This window comes from Schistocerca americana, chromosome 7 (assembly GCF_021461395.2).
Source record: "Schistocerca americana isolate TAMUIC-IGC-003095 chromosome 7, iqSchAmer2.1, whole genome shotgun sequence".
Taxonomy (NCBI): domain Eukaryota; kingdom Metazoa; phylum Arthropoda; class Insecta; order Orthoptera; family Acrididae; genus Schistocerca; species Schistocerca americana.
Window position 1 is genome coordinate 9,208,499 of NC_060125.1, and position 18,010 is coordinate 9,226,508.

The 18,010-nt window shown below is 40.0% G+C and overlaps 1 protein-coding gene across 1 annotated transcript in view; it reads left to right on the forward strand.

Annotated features, from left to right (window-relative positions):
• The window catches only part of LOC124622215 (molybdenum cofactor biosynthesis protein 1-like), a 77,562-nt gene that overhangs the window by 48,701 nt on the left and 10,851 nt on the right, over positions 1-18,010 (forward strand). The window contains exon 5 of the mRNA XM_047147863.1: positions 3,233-3,318. Within this exon, the coding sequence (XP_047003819.1) occupies positions 3,233-3,318 (86 nt within the window). The remainder of the gene's footprint in view (positions 1-3,232; positions 3,319-18,010) is intronic.

Genomic DNA, 18,010 nt, shown 5'->3' on the forward strand with positions numbered 1-18,010 from the left:
TCCCCTTTTTTCCCCTCTCTCCTCCCTGATGAAGGAACGAAGTTCCGAAAGCTAGGATACGTCAATTTTCTGTTCTGTTTTGTGTATGTATCAGCTGTACTGAGCTGAGGTAAGTACTGGCCAGGCCCTCTATCTCTTTGTTAGTATTTGTTTCATATATATAAACACACACACACACACACACACACACACACACACACAAACACACACACACAGACAGACAGGGTGATGCGTATTAACATTTAAAAACCTCCAAAGCACTGTAGATGACCCTGAGACAAGTAATTTAATACAAGACACATGGGATCACAAATGTTGGATACGATACAAATGTTGGGAAATGTGTCAAAAGTGAATGATAAATGTCACCAGATGATGTACCTTGTCATGCTTGCAGTGGTAGAGCCTCTCGGTCTGTCACACTTGATCATCCCAACCCAAGTCAAGTATTCATATCATTGTGGCTACGGACACACATGTGCGACTTTAGTGATGGCGTTCAGGATTTGAGTCTTGCATATGGCAGGCAGTATTTTTTATTGTGTTTAACAATTATGTATTTATATTGAAGTTTATTATTTTATTTACCGATCTTGCAGTTTCCTTGATTTCTTGCAAAGTACAGTACAAATCAAAACCTACCGTATTGCATAAAAAGTAGATGAGTATAAACTTCAGAATAGCATCATTGCCATTAAATGACCTATGTTTTCTTTACTAACTAATGTCTGTAAACAAAAAGAGGACAGAAGCAAAAAACACAAAATCAGAACTGCTTTTGCTTGATTACAGCAGGGACAATAATTTTGTAACATCTACATTTACAACAGATCATATTTACAAAATGTTTTCGAAATTTGCTCTGTTTGCTCAAATGAAAGTATTGCACTGCTCAATCATTCCTTTACACTCAACCCCGGCTGCTGCACATGCTGTGGGGTATGTCATCTGGTTATGTCATATATTCAGTGTTTCTCGCCAATTTTTTGTGGTATTTTGAAATGTACAAAAAGGCAAATGCAGAAAATTATCACATTTGGCTGCACATTACCTGCGTCACAGAAAAATAATGTATACGAATCTTCTCAGATTTTCCACTGAATAACTTTGTGCAAGCCTCACAATATTTCACCAACACAACTGTTCGTCATCTTCAGGTAGTGGTGGGTCCTGTCATCACTGCTGCAAGATGTGACTGGTGATATTTGCACAGCAGAATTGAAATTTGTCAGGCTAGAAGCAGGAGTACGAAGGCACTCCCAGTTGGATGGAAATGCCATTCATAGTAGCCTTCTGCTTATGTGTTGTGGGCAATGACTGCACTTCTGGACACTCGTGTGGTTAAACGCTGAATTAACTCTCTGCAAGGTGCTGCATCAGGTCATACATCGGAGGATCTGGTTTCTACTGTTTTAATTTCATGGCAGTCAGTGCTGGATTCTGGGCAGTGCTTAGTCAAAATTCCATATTCCTGTTGGTAAGATTGCCCACCGTATGGATACATGCCTCATTCTTAAAAACACAATCCTAGAGTGATGATCCTGAGAATAAAATTTCAGTCCTCTTGGGAAACATGTGGTGCCCTGTATTCAGGCAGTGCTCTGCTACCACTAATTTACTGGGTGGCATTTTTGTCAGCGCTGTTGAACACAGTGTTCTTGCACAATGTGAGGTGTCTGCCCTATATAAGATTTCCCATAATGGCATCAGATCTTATATATGATCTGTGTTTTCTAAGGTCAAGATTGTCTTTAACTGAACACAAACAATTCCTTAGTTTTGCTGGTAGACAAAAAACGCACTTGATTCTGTTTCTCTTAGTGATTCTTTCTATTTTTGAAAACATGCCGCTGAAATATGGTAGGAAAGCCATTTGCAGTGCTTGTCTAAGTAACTTCATTTACATCCCTACACTGAACTTGCTTTGCTCAGAACACATTGCAAATCTGTTTACAAGAATAAACATTCTGCTGGAACACTGTTCTTAGGTGTTACAGTTCACCAGGCAGACTGTCGGTATCTGAGATCACATGTGCTCTATGTGCCAGGGAGTGTAAGACACTACCACATTGTGGAGGGTGATGGCAACTTTTGGACCGCAAATATAACTCTGCGTGTATCAGTTTGCAGTAGAGACTAAGCCGCAGTGTTCTGTCAGCTTTTCTTCTAACCGTGACATCCAGGAATGGTAAGCTGCTATCTTTTTGTACTTCCACAGTGAACTGAATATTTAGATGGACCGAGTGCAAATGCTGCAGGAACATAGGTAGTGTCTGTATTATGTGGGCCACACCACAAATGTCTCTTCAGCATTCTGCCAGAAGGAGGAATGTTGGATATTTACTAAGGGAAATAGAGGATCTCCCATGGGAACACTGTCCACTTGATTAAAGTAGTTGGTGTTACATAAGAAATAGGATGAGGTATGCACATTTTTAAACAGCACCACAATTTCTTTCTCAAACTTGCTGCTAATAACCTCTAATGAGGGCTGCAGGGCACTTTTGTAAGTAATGATATAACATTTGAGCTAACTAAAAGATCTGAAAGTTCTAGTTTAAGCATCTTCAGGTATTCTATGAAATCCTCTGAATTCTAAATATGATGGTCATAGTCATCCACATGATAAATTTCAAAGCTGTCATGTGGAAATTGCCAGTTCCATCTTGCAGCAGTGATGGTGGAAATCACCATCACCTGAAGATGCCAAAACGTTGTGTCACTGAAATATTGAGGGAGGGACTTGCATAATGTTATCTGGTGGGGAACCCAAAGTGTTTTTGCAACAGATCTATCAGGCAAGCCCGAAAAGTCACATATACTCCAAGCAGTAAGTACCTGTTGTAAAATGGTCACATTAGTGAGCTTGGCAATTAATTAACAGTTTATCAATAAATTTGGCTTCATTTTGCAAGAAATTGTGCTGTGTTCCACTACTCCCCCTTCAACAAAACTAATGTCAGTTTCTGCTCCACCTCTTCAGCCCGAGATCCTATGTATACTCTTGAGCATTTGTGTAAGATACCTGTTTATTTATAAAAATAAAAGTAACTTCTATCATGACTTTCCCATTTTTGTCCAGTGGGTTTGTTATCCTGCTGTTGCCTACTGCAGACTACAAGATTACTGTTGAAGATTTCTGCAAAGTTTTTCTTCCTTTTTAGTGTACCAACATTTCACTATGTGGTGTTGGCCTGGTACTGTTTAACGGGTGTTTTAACTGTTGTTTCAGAGATGCAATACAAAGCAAATGCAGTGAGGATGACTTGCTTGCCATGATTGGGGCAGCAGTGAGAAGAAAGAAGAAACAACATGCAGGTAAGATACATTACAGCAAATGTAACTCTATAGATAGAAAGAAAATTTCTGCTTAACAGGTCATAGCAAACATAAGAGCAAAATAGAACGAAAAACAACAGTGATAGAACCTGAGTTTTTTGTGTAAAATTGGATTTAATTTTTTATTTAGTATTCATTCTGATTAATGCCCATTGGTCAACAGTACATTTCAGCCCTAGAATTTGGTTCTGCAAGGTCCACCAGATAATCATATATGGCTGTTGTAACTCCTTTATTGGACTTCAGAAGTTTTCCAGCAACAAATCTTTTTTTTTTCTTTCTTTCTTTTTTTTTTCTTTTTTAAAAAATAGCTAAAATGCAGAAAACATCATAAAGGAAACACTCACAGAAAAGCATCAGTGTCCTTGAAACAATGGAAACTCCAGTAGGAATATCAACAATGTTGGAAAAGACAGATTACTACTTACTGATGAAGGCTGTGGCTGAAAGCTTTGTGTAAGTGTCTTTTAATTCTGCCCATCTGCAGCCTAAGGTATCTTCTTTATGGTAAGTAACAGTCTGTCTTTTCCTTCATTATTCATTAGTGTTCTTTGTTTTTATTGCTGTTTAGCAAGCATCGTGTGGTATATAAGGGATGTGAATAGCGTCAGATGTTGAATCATCACTCTGGAGGATATGAAGGTGCTGCATATTGGTGTGAGACAGCATTATCTGATGAGAGTTTGAAAGAAACCTCATTGTGGATGTCCATTTGGTCGCCTGGTTAAACCTTGCAACATCTGTATTTTTGGAGTATTTGGATCTAACAGTGGCCTGATGTTGGAAAGTAAGGGCATACTCATCATCAATCTTCCAGTTGACTACATCAGACCGCTACAAGGGAGCATCACTGTGTAGTGTACTGAGTACATTGTAATCTGTTCATGTCTGTGACTGCCATCTGAGAACAAGTACAATAAACTCTCGTGCAGCTACACTTTTGGCTAGCTAGATTGACGCTTGACAAGTTTCAATTTGCATGCACCTGGAGCCAAGCATTTGCTAGTGTTTTTTGGCAATCTACTGCTAATCAGTGCACTGGTGCGTGTCAAAAGTCCAAGTATCATCAATTCGTGCATGTGTTGGTTGAAGCTCTAGTGTGTTTCTTATTCGTATGCCACAGCCATCTATTGGAACTCCTTGGAAGTACAGTACATACAGTATTGTTCTATGCAGCACAACGTAGCCCTGTCGAAACCGACAATTAGAGTGCGCCGCCTAACACTTTCCACTTGTTGTCGGTACATCAAAGCTGAGTGTTTAACAGTGAACGTACAACACCCTGTTGTGTTGCCACGTGGGCTTGGGTAGAACAGAGGAAATGGCATAGATGTATCGAATGCTTTCATTTGATGGCTGCCACAGCCTGGTTTCAAAAGTCAAAAGTTTGTCTAGTGCATCTCGAGTGTTGTCAAGTTGTGCATCTGTGTGTTTCTGATTTGAGGTTTCGTGCTCCCACTATGTGCCTTAAAGTGTCCAGAGATAAAAGGGGCCAAAAACCATAAAGGACTCAGTCGAGTGTCTGTAGAAAGAACACTGAACGTGACTACAGGCACGAAACATAAAATGAATGTGATCTTGTTGGAAAAAGAGCTTCACACTTTGCAGAGAATTGATGCTGGTGAGCCACCCACAAAAGTTGCTGCAGAGTAGGAGTACAATTACTGATCGGAAGACAAATTGATCAGGAATTTAAAAATTTTGTTCCATCCAAGCATTGGGCAGCGCAGTGAAATCTTGAAAAACAATGAGAAAAGGTTCACATCCTCAGTTAGAAGAGGCATTATTTTTGTGGCACGAATAAATAAGAGCCAAAGGTGTGTCAGTTTCAGGTCCTCTACTTTGTCAAAATGAGCTGATGAGCTGATTGAAGGAAAGAAGCAAGAATTGCTCGGAAGTAATGGCCAGCAGGATCGTTTCAAGAAGCAGCGTGGCATTCATGAAATTGCCATCAGTTCCAAATCATTATCTGGGGATGAAGCTGCTACACTGATTTTAAGAAGAAACTGCACACAATCATTGACAAAGGAGGTTATACTGGCAATCAACTTTACAAATGTGATGAAACTGGGTTGAATTACAAAATGCTGCCAATGAAAACCCTTGCCTCTAAAGAAGAAGAAATGGCTTCAGGATACAAAAAAATCAAAGAAAGATTTACTGTCCTTGCTTGCAGTAATGCCACTGGCAATCATAAACTGTGTCTTACTTTAATTAGCAAATCCAAAACACCAAGAGCATTTAGACACCAACCAACCAGCTTTGCCACTGAGGTACACGAATCAGTCTTAAGGCATGTATGAACAGTGCCATCTTCAGAGAGTGGTTCCAGGCAGAGTTTGTTCCAGCTGTAGTAAATTACATGGAAGGAAATGGACTTCCTTGAAAAGCGCTACTTCTTGTGGACAGTGCTCCTTATCACCCAGGTGATCTGCAAGATGGGGATATCAAAGTTGTATTTCTCCCACAAAATGTCACATCTCTATGTCAACCGATGGACCAAGGTATTCTTGAGGCGATAGAAAAACATTACAGACGCAAGATGCTGGAATACTGAATAGGTGTGATTGATGCTGCAGATGATTTTGTGGAAGCTCTTAAAAAAATTGATGTTTTAAGTGTTATTCATTGATTGCTGAAGCTTGGAATCTAATTCCTCCAGTTCCTCTTGTTAGGTCTTGGAAAAAACTCTTAGATCGTAAGGCAACCTAAGTGGTGGGAAGGAGGAGGCAATACCGAAACTCAAGCTGACATAATTTTGGTGAATTTACTGGAGAAGCTGGTTGTAAAGACACACACTTCGAAGACATTGAAGAGTGGATGGAAAATGGCATTTTTTCATGTGACTGAGGATGAAATCGTCCAAATTGTGACCGATCATAAAGCGTTAGAACACTATGTTTCTGATGATGAATCAGAGAAAAATATTCCTCACACATTCTGTTACGAAGTGATCCAAACTGCCCTGGAGTACATCAGCCAACAGGAGGAGACGATTTATCCTGAAATAGTTTGATTTCAATGGTGGAGATGTATTGTTGCAGCAATAGTTTCTCAAGCAAAAAAACAAAAAAAAAAAAAAAAGACATTCGTGACTTCGTTACCAAAAAATAAACTCTAATGAAGCATCCTAGAACTTCTATGTCCATAACTTAAAAGGTTTTTTTTTTTTTTAATTTTCTTGAAAGTTCCTCTAGACAGACTTTTCGTTCCTTTGAGTAATCTCTAGATTTGTTTCACAATTTTGTTCAGTAGTTTATTTTTTATTCAAAAGAGCAGGTAATAAAATTAAAACTCCTGTTTTTTCCTGCTGCCAAATAAGGGAGATTTTTTTCTGTAAGAATGCAAAATAAACGAGCTTTGTTATACAGCATTTAAAAACTTTGAGTTTTCAATCATAGTTTGGTGCCTTTTTAACATGTCAACACAATTTTTTCAGTAAAAAAGTACAGGGTTGTTTGCAACTGTATCAGAAACATTTTACATACCCTACGCACGTTTTACGATCGTATTTCGCAATATTGACACAATTTGGAGTGTTCACATGTGAAAACAGGGGGACTTTGATTTATCTGAAATTTTCGTTATCGGAACCGGCCACCGTCCTGATCATTTCGGATAAACAGGAGTTCACTGTAATAGACTCCTTGCAACATGCTGTGTCATACAGCTAGGACAGCCAGACTATGGCATTGCCATCCTGCGCATAGGCTGCCATTAACACTCAAGCAAATGACTGCATGCGAAGTGGTGCCATGATCGAGAAGTATGGACTGCTAATGAATGGTGTCACATTATGTTCACTAATGAGTCCCAGTCCTGCACTGCTCCAAATGACTATCGTGGAGAAGTTTGACAGTGACCCGGGGAGACTGGGAGAGGTCCCATTCTTCCACATTTTTGGGGGGGGGGGGGGTCACAAAGGAGCCCCATGGTGTGGGGAGCCATTGGGTATGACTTCAAGTCACGGCTTGCAATGGCCGAGGGAACTCTGATGGTACAGCAGTGTGTAATAGTATTGTGGTGCTATTTTTCAACAGGCCAGTGCTTGTCCACATGTAGTATGTGTCTCTTTAAATTGTCTGTGTGATGTTGATATACTCCGGTGGCCAGCAAAATCCCCATATCTGTCCCCGATAGAACATTATGGGACCAACATGGACGTCAACTCCGTCCCACTGCCTGTATCCATGATTGCAATGTCCAGTTACAACAGTTGTGGATCACCTTTCTCAGGAGGGTATGCAGCAGCTTTACGACATCCTCCCGCACTGTCCAGGCCAGACAGGGTGCATTGCTGTATTGATAAGTGGGCTCAAACTGATAAGTTCTGTGTAAATTTGACTCTGTTTTGTTATCACTGAAATAACATCACATATCCTCTAAATTCGCTATGTTTCAATTTGTTTTCTCCCCACCTTCTGAGTGTCTCACTTTTTTTCAAGCAGTGTAATTTAAGACAGACATAAGAATATGAAAATGGGATGGCATATCACATTGCTATTCAACTATGCCCCTAAGAAAATTGTAAGGTAATGGAGAAGAGCAGGTGCACTATTACACTGACTAGAACGTAAACTTAAAGACAGAATTATATTGTGTAACCTATACCGATGACATAATACTAATTGACAAAAACATTACTGATGTCCTAAAGCAATTTGAAATATTAAGGGAGCAAGCTAGGAAAATTGGACTACTAATTTCACCTGGAGAAAAAATTCTTGGCTGATACCAAAATGGCACTAGTTGAACTTATATAGGCAACAACATAGTATTTGGTGTTAAAGAGTTTAAATAATTAGGTGAAAAAGACCACTGAACATCATAATGAAAAGAAGGCCATAGAATCCAGACTTCAGAAAATACAAACTGTCTCTCAGTTAACTAAAAGTATTTTTCCTGGAACTTTAAAATCTAACATTGTACAACAGTGATCAAATTAGAATTTCTTTATGCATGAGAGAGACTCTTTGTCCAACACAAGACATGAAAACAGCAAACTGAATTAGAAGAATGTAAAATTGTAGTAAAAATCTTAGGCCCAAGAATAAAAGATGGAACACATCACACAGAACCCAGCGTGAAATCTCCAGGCAAATTCCTAAAAACTCTAGTTACAATGTGTCTCCAAAGAATCCAACTTGTGGGACATACAGAAAGAATGTGTCCAAACAGGCAGCTCATTGGATTCCCACATACTTGAAAAATAAGATCCAACTGATGAAAACAAACAGGAAGAGACCTTAAGAAATTGGAATCACTACATTTACAGTATTCTGATGTAGTGATGAGTCACACAGAGTGCAGTTTCACAGTAGCTTGATCGATGCTTGTACTTGTGTATGTAGTATATGCAAGTGTGTACAGCGTCTATTCTGGTGTACTCACAATATGCTAATTTAGTGGCCGAGCAGTAAACCGGATCCCTACTCGGTTCCAGTGTGCTGTGCTAATTATTCTTCTTCACTTGACATTTATGCTTGGAGCTGCAAGAGAGGTCATTTTCCAGATAGTGCCACAAAAACAACAAATTCTCAGATATCAGTTTAACTTACACGCTTCAACATCATAGACAACATTTCACATTAATATGTTGCAGAACACTAGATTAGTGTTAAAATTGCCAGAGTAAACATTGTTCTCCATGTGACAGATTGTCACCCGACGTCCAAAATCGATAAATTTTATATCTCTGCACAGAGAAGCAGCTGGTTGGTCATTGTCATGTGTGGTGCTAATCAATTGGTGGAGCTCGTTGCTGGCACAGTGTCACCACAGAGTAAGTGGCCCCTCATCCCAGCAGGTGGCGATGTTTTAACACCCGTATAGCTCCCCAGACTTACCACGTCTGTGGATAACTCCGTCTCTGCACAGAACTTCCCACATTTCCCACACAGTGGGCCATAGTGTCTTTTACACACAATAAATCTTCAAACTTATTTCATTGGCTAAGTTAAATTTCGAGTGTGACATGCTATTTCGTAAAAAATAGCAAACGGTAGACATGGATGTTATTGTGACTCTTTCCTAAGGCAACATTTGTGTATTACACTTGTAGAAGTGCACTGCAAAATAAAACAGTAGACCATAAGTTCAAACAATGGAAACTCCAGGTTGGAATATCAGCAGTGTAGGAAAAGATAGAGTGCTAATTACCATAAAGATGGCACGTTAAAATGCAGACAGGCACAGTTAAGACACTTACACATAAGCTTTTGGCCACAACCTTCATCAGAAAAAGAAATAGAAATACACACCATTCATTCACACAAGCAAGCACACCTCACACACACATGACCGCCAACTCCGACAGCTCAGAGCAGAATGCTAGTCTGTAAGTTTGCTACACAATAAAATAATTATTCTGAGCTACAAGAAAAATGGATTCAAAGAACTAAACTGCTTGAAGAAAAAAAAGGGAAGCTCCCTGAAGCAACGTAGTTTCACGAGTGTGCATACCAGTGGTAAATTATGAGAGTCGCAACTCTCTGAAATGGATACAAAGGCCACCAGATTGCATTAGCTTTGTTTGTGTCTCGGATTGTTACCATGAATGGTAGGAGCTATAAGAGATGTGAAGAGTGTAAGATGTTGAGTGATCCCTGTGAAGGACACAGATGCCCTGTACTTCTGTGAGTCAGCATTATCAGCACGTAACAAAATTTGAAGGGGCCTAATTGTGTGTCTCCATTTGCCAGGCTGATTGAATTATGCAATATGCAGATTTGTGAGACATTCAGATGTGGTAGTGGCCCCATGTTGGACTGCTTGGGAACGTAAGGGCGGCGTGCTTGTCAGCAAGCTTCCAGTTGACCGTGTCTGACGAGCCCATGGGAGAATCGCTGTAATGTACACCGAGCACATTGTAACCCTTTCACACCTGCACCTGTCATGTGATCAGCAGTGAGTCACATTCTGCAAGACCCGCGATTGCAGTTGTCAGTCAGTATGACAACGACATAGGGAGAGGGCGTGTGGGGCAGCATCGGATATGACTTCAGGTCACTCTGACAGCACAGCAGTATGTCATGGACATCCTATATCCTCATTTGCTACCTCCATGTCCAACGGAGTTACAAGAGACAGAGCAGTGAAAACATATCCAGTTGTTGACTCACAAAATGATTTTGAGCTGTGACGCATATAGTCTTAAGTGAATCATTCATACAAAAAGAAAAGAAGAAGAAGCTAAAGTCAGAATGTGAAAAAATTGGAGAATGGAATAGATATTTGAAGACTTCACACTTGAAACTCCCAGTTTTCCTATTGTGAAAGTGCCTTTGTGACCATATGCATTTCACTGACGATAAACTTTTTTTTTTCCCCCTGGGTCTTGGCTCCATATTTTTTCATCCAGTTGAGTCAGAATACTTGCATAGTATTTGTGAGGTATTGTTTCAGTCTTGCAAGCTAATCTAAAATACAAATCCCTTTTGCATCCTAGAAAACAATGACCACTCTTTCTCTCCGATGAAGTCACCTTGGCTATTTTTGTGCAACTGCTGTTTCATTTCGGTCATCTCTCATCCACGGGAACAGATTGGTGCATAGAATCAGTTGTGTGTCAGATTGTCCCAAATTGTTTTTCACATTAGGTTGTAGTGAGGCTTCAACAGATATGCCACTCACTTTCTGGTACAGCCACGGCATCAACTGTTTTGCACATCTTTTTAATTACTGATCTTGCAATATCACACTGTGTTCTTTCTCAGCATTTTCATATTTGATTGTAATTCTAGGAAATTGTTCATGAGTCATCTTACAGACATATGCCACATATGAATTCAGCCACCCATTCCTTAACTGTTGACTATGAAGGAACTCCCCTCATGAACCATGGACCTTACCGTTGGTGGGGAGGCTTGCGTGCCTCAGCGATACAGATGGCCGTACCGTAGGTGCAACCACAATGGAGGGGTATCCGTTGAGAGGCCAGACAAACATGTGGTTCCTGAAGAGGGGCAGCAGCCTTTTCAGTAGTTGCAGGGGCAACAGTCTGGATGATTGACTGATCTGGCTGTGTAACATTAACCAAAACGGCCTTGCTGTGCTGGTACTGCGAACGGCTGAAAGCAAGGGGAAACTACAGCCATAATTTTTCCCGAGGACATGCAGCTCTACAACTAGACTAGAGGAAGAGATCGGTTGGTAGGACATGTTTTGAGGCATCAAGGCATCACAAATTTAGCATTGGAAGGCAGCGTGGAGGGTAAAAATCGTAGAGGGAGACCAAGAGATGAATACACTAAGCAGATTCAGAAGGATGTAGGTTGCAGGAGGTACTGGGAGATGAAGAAGCTCGCACAGGATAGAGTAGCATGGAGAGCTGCATCAAACCAGTCTCAGGACTGAAGACCACAACAACAACAACATGAATGAACTGACTCCTAATAAGCAAGATGATGCCTGTAGAAAAGTACAGCAAAACAGTAATCTCAAAAAAGGACAGGATAGACAGCACATTCTGTAGGACATATTAAAAATGATTGGTAAAAGAGACTTGGCGTGTTAAATGCAGCTTTTGATTACATGATAATTGAATTGGATAGATAAACAATCTACTCGCTAAGTGGCGGCAGAACACACACATAAAAGAAGATTATAATTAGGCGAGCTTTCAGAGCCAATAGCTCATTCTTCAGGCAGAAGGGTTGAAGTGGAAGGAAGAGGGGTGAAGGATAGGTCTAGGAAAAAGGTTAGATTTTGAGAAAGTTACCCAGAACTGCAGATCAGGGGAGACTTTCCAGATGGGATGAGAAGGAAAGACTGATTCCACATCTACATACATACTCCACTAGCCAGCATATGGTTCATGGCTGAAGGTACCCTGTCTCACTACAATAGTCTGAATAAAATTACTTGATAGTTGACATCAATCACTTGCTGCAACAATGTTGCCACATTGGCTACCAGCTACCGTTTGGTTACAGGTGACAACAAACAAGCGGCTCACTTCACAAATTATGTTAAATGTTTAACACAGAGCAATTTTTCTAGTGGCTGGTGCAAGGTATGTCAGAAATGTTGGATACTCTGTTGACTATTGATTTAAAGTGACCAGTGACTGAACTGGGGCAGACAACGCGTTTTGTATCCCTGACTGTAAACTTGTGTCCTAACCCAGCTGAGAAAATTGTGGTCAACAGTCTGCAGCAGTACTAATATCATTATCGCTTTGTTCATGGCGATTAAAGCTAACCCTTAAGGGTAAACTCAAGACAACAAAAACTCAATTTCAGGGCTGAAAGCAAATTGAAATTTCTCCGTGTCATTTGTTACCTGTAACTATCCTTAAACTAGCTGCACATGCTGCCATGTTTGAAACCAGTGAACAGTCCGTGTGGGCCCTTAGTCGTGGATTATAGATGACTGAGACAGATTCCAAATGAAGAAATAATGACAAGATGAAAAATAAGACCAAATAGAACAGGCAAAACAATGATGAAAAATGATGCAGCGAAGTATTAAAAATAAAAAAATACATTTAAACCAATTAATTGAATGAAAATAATAATCACACTCATTTGGTTAGATTTAGAATTAAAAATTTTGCTACATTGATGAGATTCAAACCTACGACATGCTACACATTAGATTAATCTGCCAACCATTGTGCTATGCCACAGCACTGCATGAAGTATTTATATATGTGAATGTAGTGACCCAGTTCCAACTATGAATTGCAACCTTAAAAATTTCAGTTTCACGCAGTGTAGTGAAAAGCTTATCTAATGTAAGATGATCTCTGTGAATATGATAACTATAAGTATGATACTGAATTACACCTTGTGCTGATTTATTCAGTAGTGTTTGGTTAGTGCTATGAATGAAATATGTGTCTTTCATTAGCATTGTTAATGTGTGTTGTTTTTGGTGTAGTTATCATGTGTCATGAAATACATAATAAAAGTGTCGGGCTCATAATTCGGGATACAAATACATCAAGAAAGAATGCTGTACCAGGAATTGGAAGTGACTGGCCAATTTTGGTGGATTTTGGCAACACCAGACAGTTCAAGTGTGACGCTGACAACTCTTATTGGCGTTTGAAGTGCCACCTATCAAGTAATTTTAATTCGACTGTAGTCAGTTCCTTTCCCGTTCCATCTGCCAATCGAGTGGGGAAAAAGTGAATGTCTATATGCCTCTCTATGAGTCCTAATTTGTCGTCTCTTATCTTCGTGGTCCCTATGCGTAATGTATGTTGGTGCAAGCAGAATTGTTCTGCAGTCAGCACAGTGTTCCTCAAAATCCCTCCAGGGATTCCCATTTGAGTTCCAGAAACATCTCCATAATACTTGTATGTTGTTGTTTCAACCTACTGTTAACAAATCTAGTATCCTGCCTCTGAAATACCTCAATGTCTGCTTTAATTTGACCCCTTGCGCATCCCAGACACTCAAACTGTACTCAAGAAGAGATCACACTAGCACCCTATATGTGATGTCCATCACAGCTGAGCCACACTAGTAAAATCCACCCAACAAACGAAAGATGATTATTCACCTTCCCTACCATGACCCTCACAAGTTTGTTCCATTTCATATCACATTGCAAAGTTATGTCCAGATATTGAAACAATATGACTTCTTCATTCATGACACTACTAATGCAGGATTCTGGCATTATGGATTTGTTTTTCCAACTCATTTGCAGTAACTTATATTTTTCTACATTTAGGGTTAGCTGTCATTTATTGCACCAACTGGGAACTTTGTCCAAGTCATCTTTTATCCTCCTAAATCACTCAACAATGACACCTTCCATACACCACATCATCATCAGCAAACAACCATAGATTACTGTCCACTTTGTCCATCAGATCAGTTATGCACATAGAAAATATGAGTAATAGCGCTCCTAGCACACATCCCTGGAACGATCCTAATGATACCCTAGTCACTGATGGACACTCACCGTCGGGATAATGTAGTGGGTTCTATTACTTCAGAAGTCTTTGAGCCACTCACATGTCTGGGAACCTATTCCATGTGCTTGTACCTTTGTTAAAAGTCTGCAGTGAGGCACTATGTCAAATGCTTCTCGGAAATCAAGAAATATGGAATCTGGGTTTGTGAATTTTTGATGGCAAAGTTAGAGGAGCAATGCATCTGCATTAAATTTTCCGTGAAACTCAAGAAAACCTTTACAGAGACACACCAAATGATGCAGGGAGCCTATAGCAATGAGTGCTTAAGCCATACTCGGTGTTACGTATTATTCACACGTTTTAAAAATGGCTTTACAAAAGTCAAAAATGATCCTTGTTCAGGACGCTCTTAGATGTCCCCTGATGACGCTTGTGTCAGGAACGTCAACGAAATTGTGTGTGCCAGTCGAAGATTCACTGTCCGAGAGATTGTAGAAGAATGTAACATTTCAATTGGATCATGTTATGAAATGACACAGCATCTTGGAATGCATTGTGTTGCCGCCAAGTTCATTCCACGGCTCATGAGTCAAAACCAAAAAAACTTTTTGGATCTCACAAAAGAGAATGAGATGTTCCATGTGAGAATAGTATGACCCCTGCAGACTTCTTTTTATTTCCAAAGTTGAAAAGGATGAAGTTTTGCAATGGTAGATGAGATAAAAGAAAATTCGCAGACGGCACTTTATGCGACCCAGCAAGAGGTGTGTCAAGACTGCTCCTGGAAGTGGAAATGATATTGGGAGCAGTGTATCAATTGTGGAGGAGAGTATTTCGAAGGAGACAATCCATAGTAACTAAAAGATAAGCATAGAAAATTTTGTGGACAAAGTTCTGGAATTTTTTGAACAGACGTCGTATGACAAAAGAGCATGCTGAGTTGCCCATGAGTGATGCTTTGTACTAATTTGTGGACATAAACTTATTGGTCACCATGAAACTGATTAGATTCAAACCCAGAATATGTACAAGAATTCTGCAGCAAACTGATGTTACGGATTGGTCTGTAATTTCGTAGGTCTGTTCTTTCGCCCTTCGTATTTACAGGAGACGCCTCTGTATTTTTTTCCCCAGTTGCTTAGGTCTTTCTGCTGGGTGAGAGATTCACAATAAATACAAGCTAAGTAAGGGTCCAGTGCCATATAGCACTCTTTGTAAAACCAAATTGAGATTCCATCTGCAACTGGCGACTTATTTGTTTTTAATTATTTCAGGTGTCAGGGATGCTTACGAGGGTGGTTTGAAAAGTTCTTGAAACAGAATAGAAAAAAAGTACTTATGTCACTGAAACTTTTTTGTTTTTCAATGTACCCTGCTTGTAGATTAATTCACTTGGTCCAACAGTGTTCCAATACCTTGATCCCATCTCGACAATGATTTTCCTCCAGGCCTACAAAATAGTTATCAATTCAGGCTACCAATTCTTCATTTAAGTGAATCTTCATCCACAAAGAAAAATTTTCAGTTTAGGGAAGAGGCACGTGTGGCAACAATTCATACCTTAGTTTGTGTAATTTTACCATGGCGATGGCACACGCGTGTGAGCGTGCATTGGCTTGATGCTAGATGACTTTCTTCCTTATTAAACCTGGCCTTTTTCGCATACCTTTTGTTATAATTTGTCCAGAAGGTTAGCATAGTATTCTCCAGTAATTGTTTGCCCAGTGGGGAGACAATGTACAAACAGAATCCCCTTCTCATCCCAGAACACTGATGCCATGATCTTCCCCGCTGAAGGAATTTGGTGGCGCATCCCAGAACACTGACGCCAAGTCCTTCCCCGCTGAAGGAGTTTGGCGGCAGAGATTCAGCATGTTTCCACTGCTTTGATTGTTGCTTTGTCTCTGGGGTATAGTAGTAAAACAAAGTTTCTTCGTGGTCACAAACCAGCACAAAAGATCTTGTTTGTTTCTCCTAAAACAGGCCAAACATTGTTGTGATATGTCCATTCTCATGCGTTTTTGACCCAGCGTCAAGAGTCGCGGCACCCATCTTGTGAATACCTTTCAGATACATCTGGCAAGCGTGAGCAATTTCATGCCCTCTAAATTGGTGATCCTCCTTGATCATTATGCGCACTTTTGCAATGATTTCTAGAGTAGTGACACATCTTGGCTGACCTATTCATGGATGATCATCATCTAAGCTCTCCTGACCAAATTTAAATTCATTTATCCACTTGGCAACAGTTGAAGACAAAGGAGCAGAGTCCCCTGGTGTTTTCTGGAAATCGGCATGAATGTCCTTCGCTTTCATACCTTTCTTTATGAAGTTCTTAATTACTGCTTGAATCTCGACCCCCCCCCCCCCCCCCCCCCCCCCACCCTCCTGTACCATCCCGTCATTGCAGATCACTACACAGGAACAACAACAGAGCCGTGTCACTGCCACAGCTCTCTTCCAAGAGCACTGACATGGCATGTGTTTACAGGCAACAGTCCAACGAATATCATGTGAACAACTTGTGCTAGTGCTGACCTCTTGTGGTGATTGTTGTTAGGTGTCTTTGTGCTATTGTCAAATGACGGTATGTTTATATGATTCTCTTGCATGAATGATTTCTGGAATGCAAAATTTAAAACATTTATCTCCTACTGCCACACCAGACTGGTCAAGTGACTTGATGGAAAACTTTGACTCACTTAGCGATTTTACATACGACAATAATTTCCCCTGCTTCTCAGCCAGATCTTTTGCTAAGGTATGACAGTGGTAGTAACCTTTCCTTGTTGGCATTTGGCATTCTCTTTTGAACTAAGAGTGCAGTAGCTTTTCCTTCCTCAGTATTTTCTGAATTTCATTGTTAAACCACAGTGGCTCTTTTGCATCCATAATTCGTTTACTAGGTACAGACTTGTTGAGAGTGCAATTCACGATCTATTTAAGCTTTGACCATAATCTCTCTACGTCCATCTTAATGGAACTAAGTGATGTCAGTTCTGTCTAAGTGAGATGCTAACATCTGCTTATCTGCTCTTTCTGGCATGAACATTTTCCTAGCCTTCTTGACTGATTTATTAATTTTTGTAGTCTTAGTTATTATGATGTTATCATGATTATTAATCCCCATCTCTATGCTGAAGTCATTGATGATATCTGGGCTGTTTGTAACTACAAGGTCTAAGATATTTCCATTGCATGTGGCGTGCCAAACTAGGTGCTCAAGACAATTTTCGAAAACCACATTCAAAAGTGCTTCACAAGATTGACTGCACCCCCTGAAATAAAGCCATAGGCTACTATCTATACTCAGTAGGCTAAATTAACCTCCAACTAGCATTGCATGATCTAGGTATTTACGTGCTACTGTCTGTAGACTTTCTTTGAATGGCTCCAAAACTGTCATAGCAGAACCGGGTGGATGATTAAAACATCCATTAATTAACGTGATTTCACATAGACTTGTTATAGGCAACCAGGTAACTTCACTGTCACAATCAGCTTTGACCTCAGTAGAGACAATGGACACTCCCTCTCCTACAGTGTCTAACCTGCCTTTCCGATATATATTCCATTAATCACTAAATATGTGAGAGCTTTCTACTCTGGGTTTCAGCCAGCTCTCAGTCTCTGAGAATAATTTGAGTGGGAGACTTTCCTGGATGGCAGTAAATTCGGAAACTGTGTTACAAGTACTTTGACAACTGATAAAATTTTGACAATCTACACTGGAGTGAATTCAAAAGATAAACCTCAACCAACATTGAATGTATCTTGGTGATAAAGAGCCAAAATAAA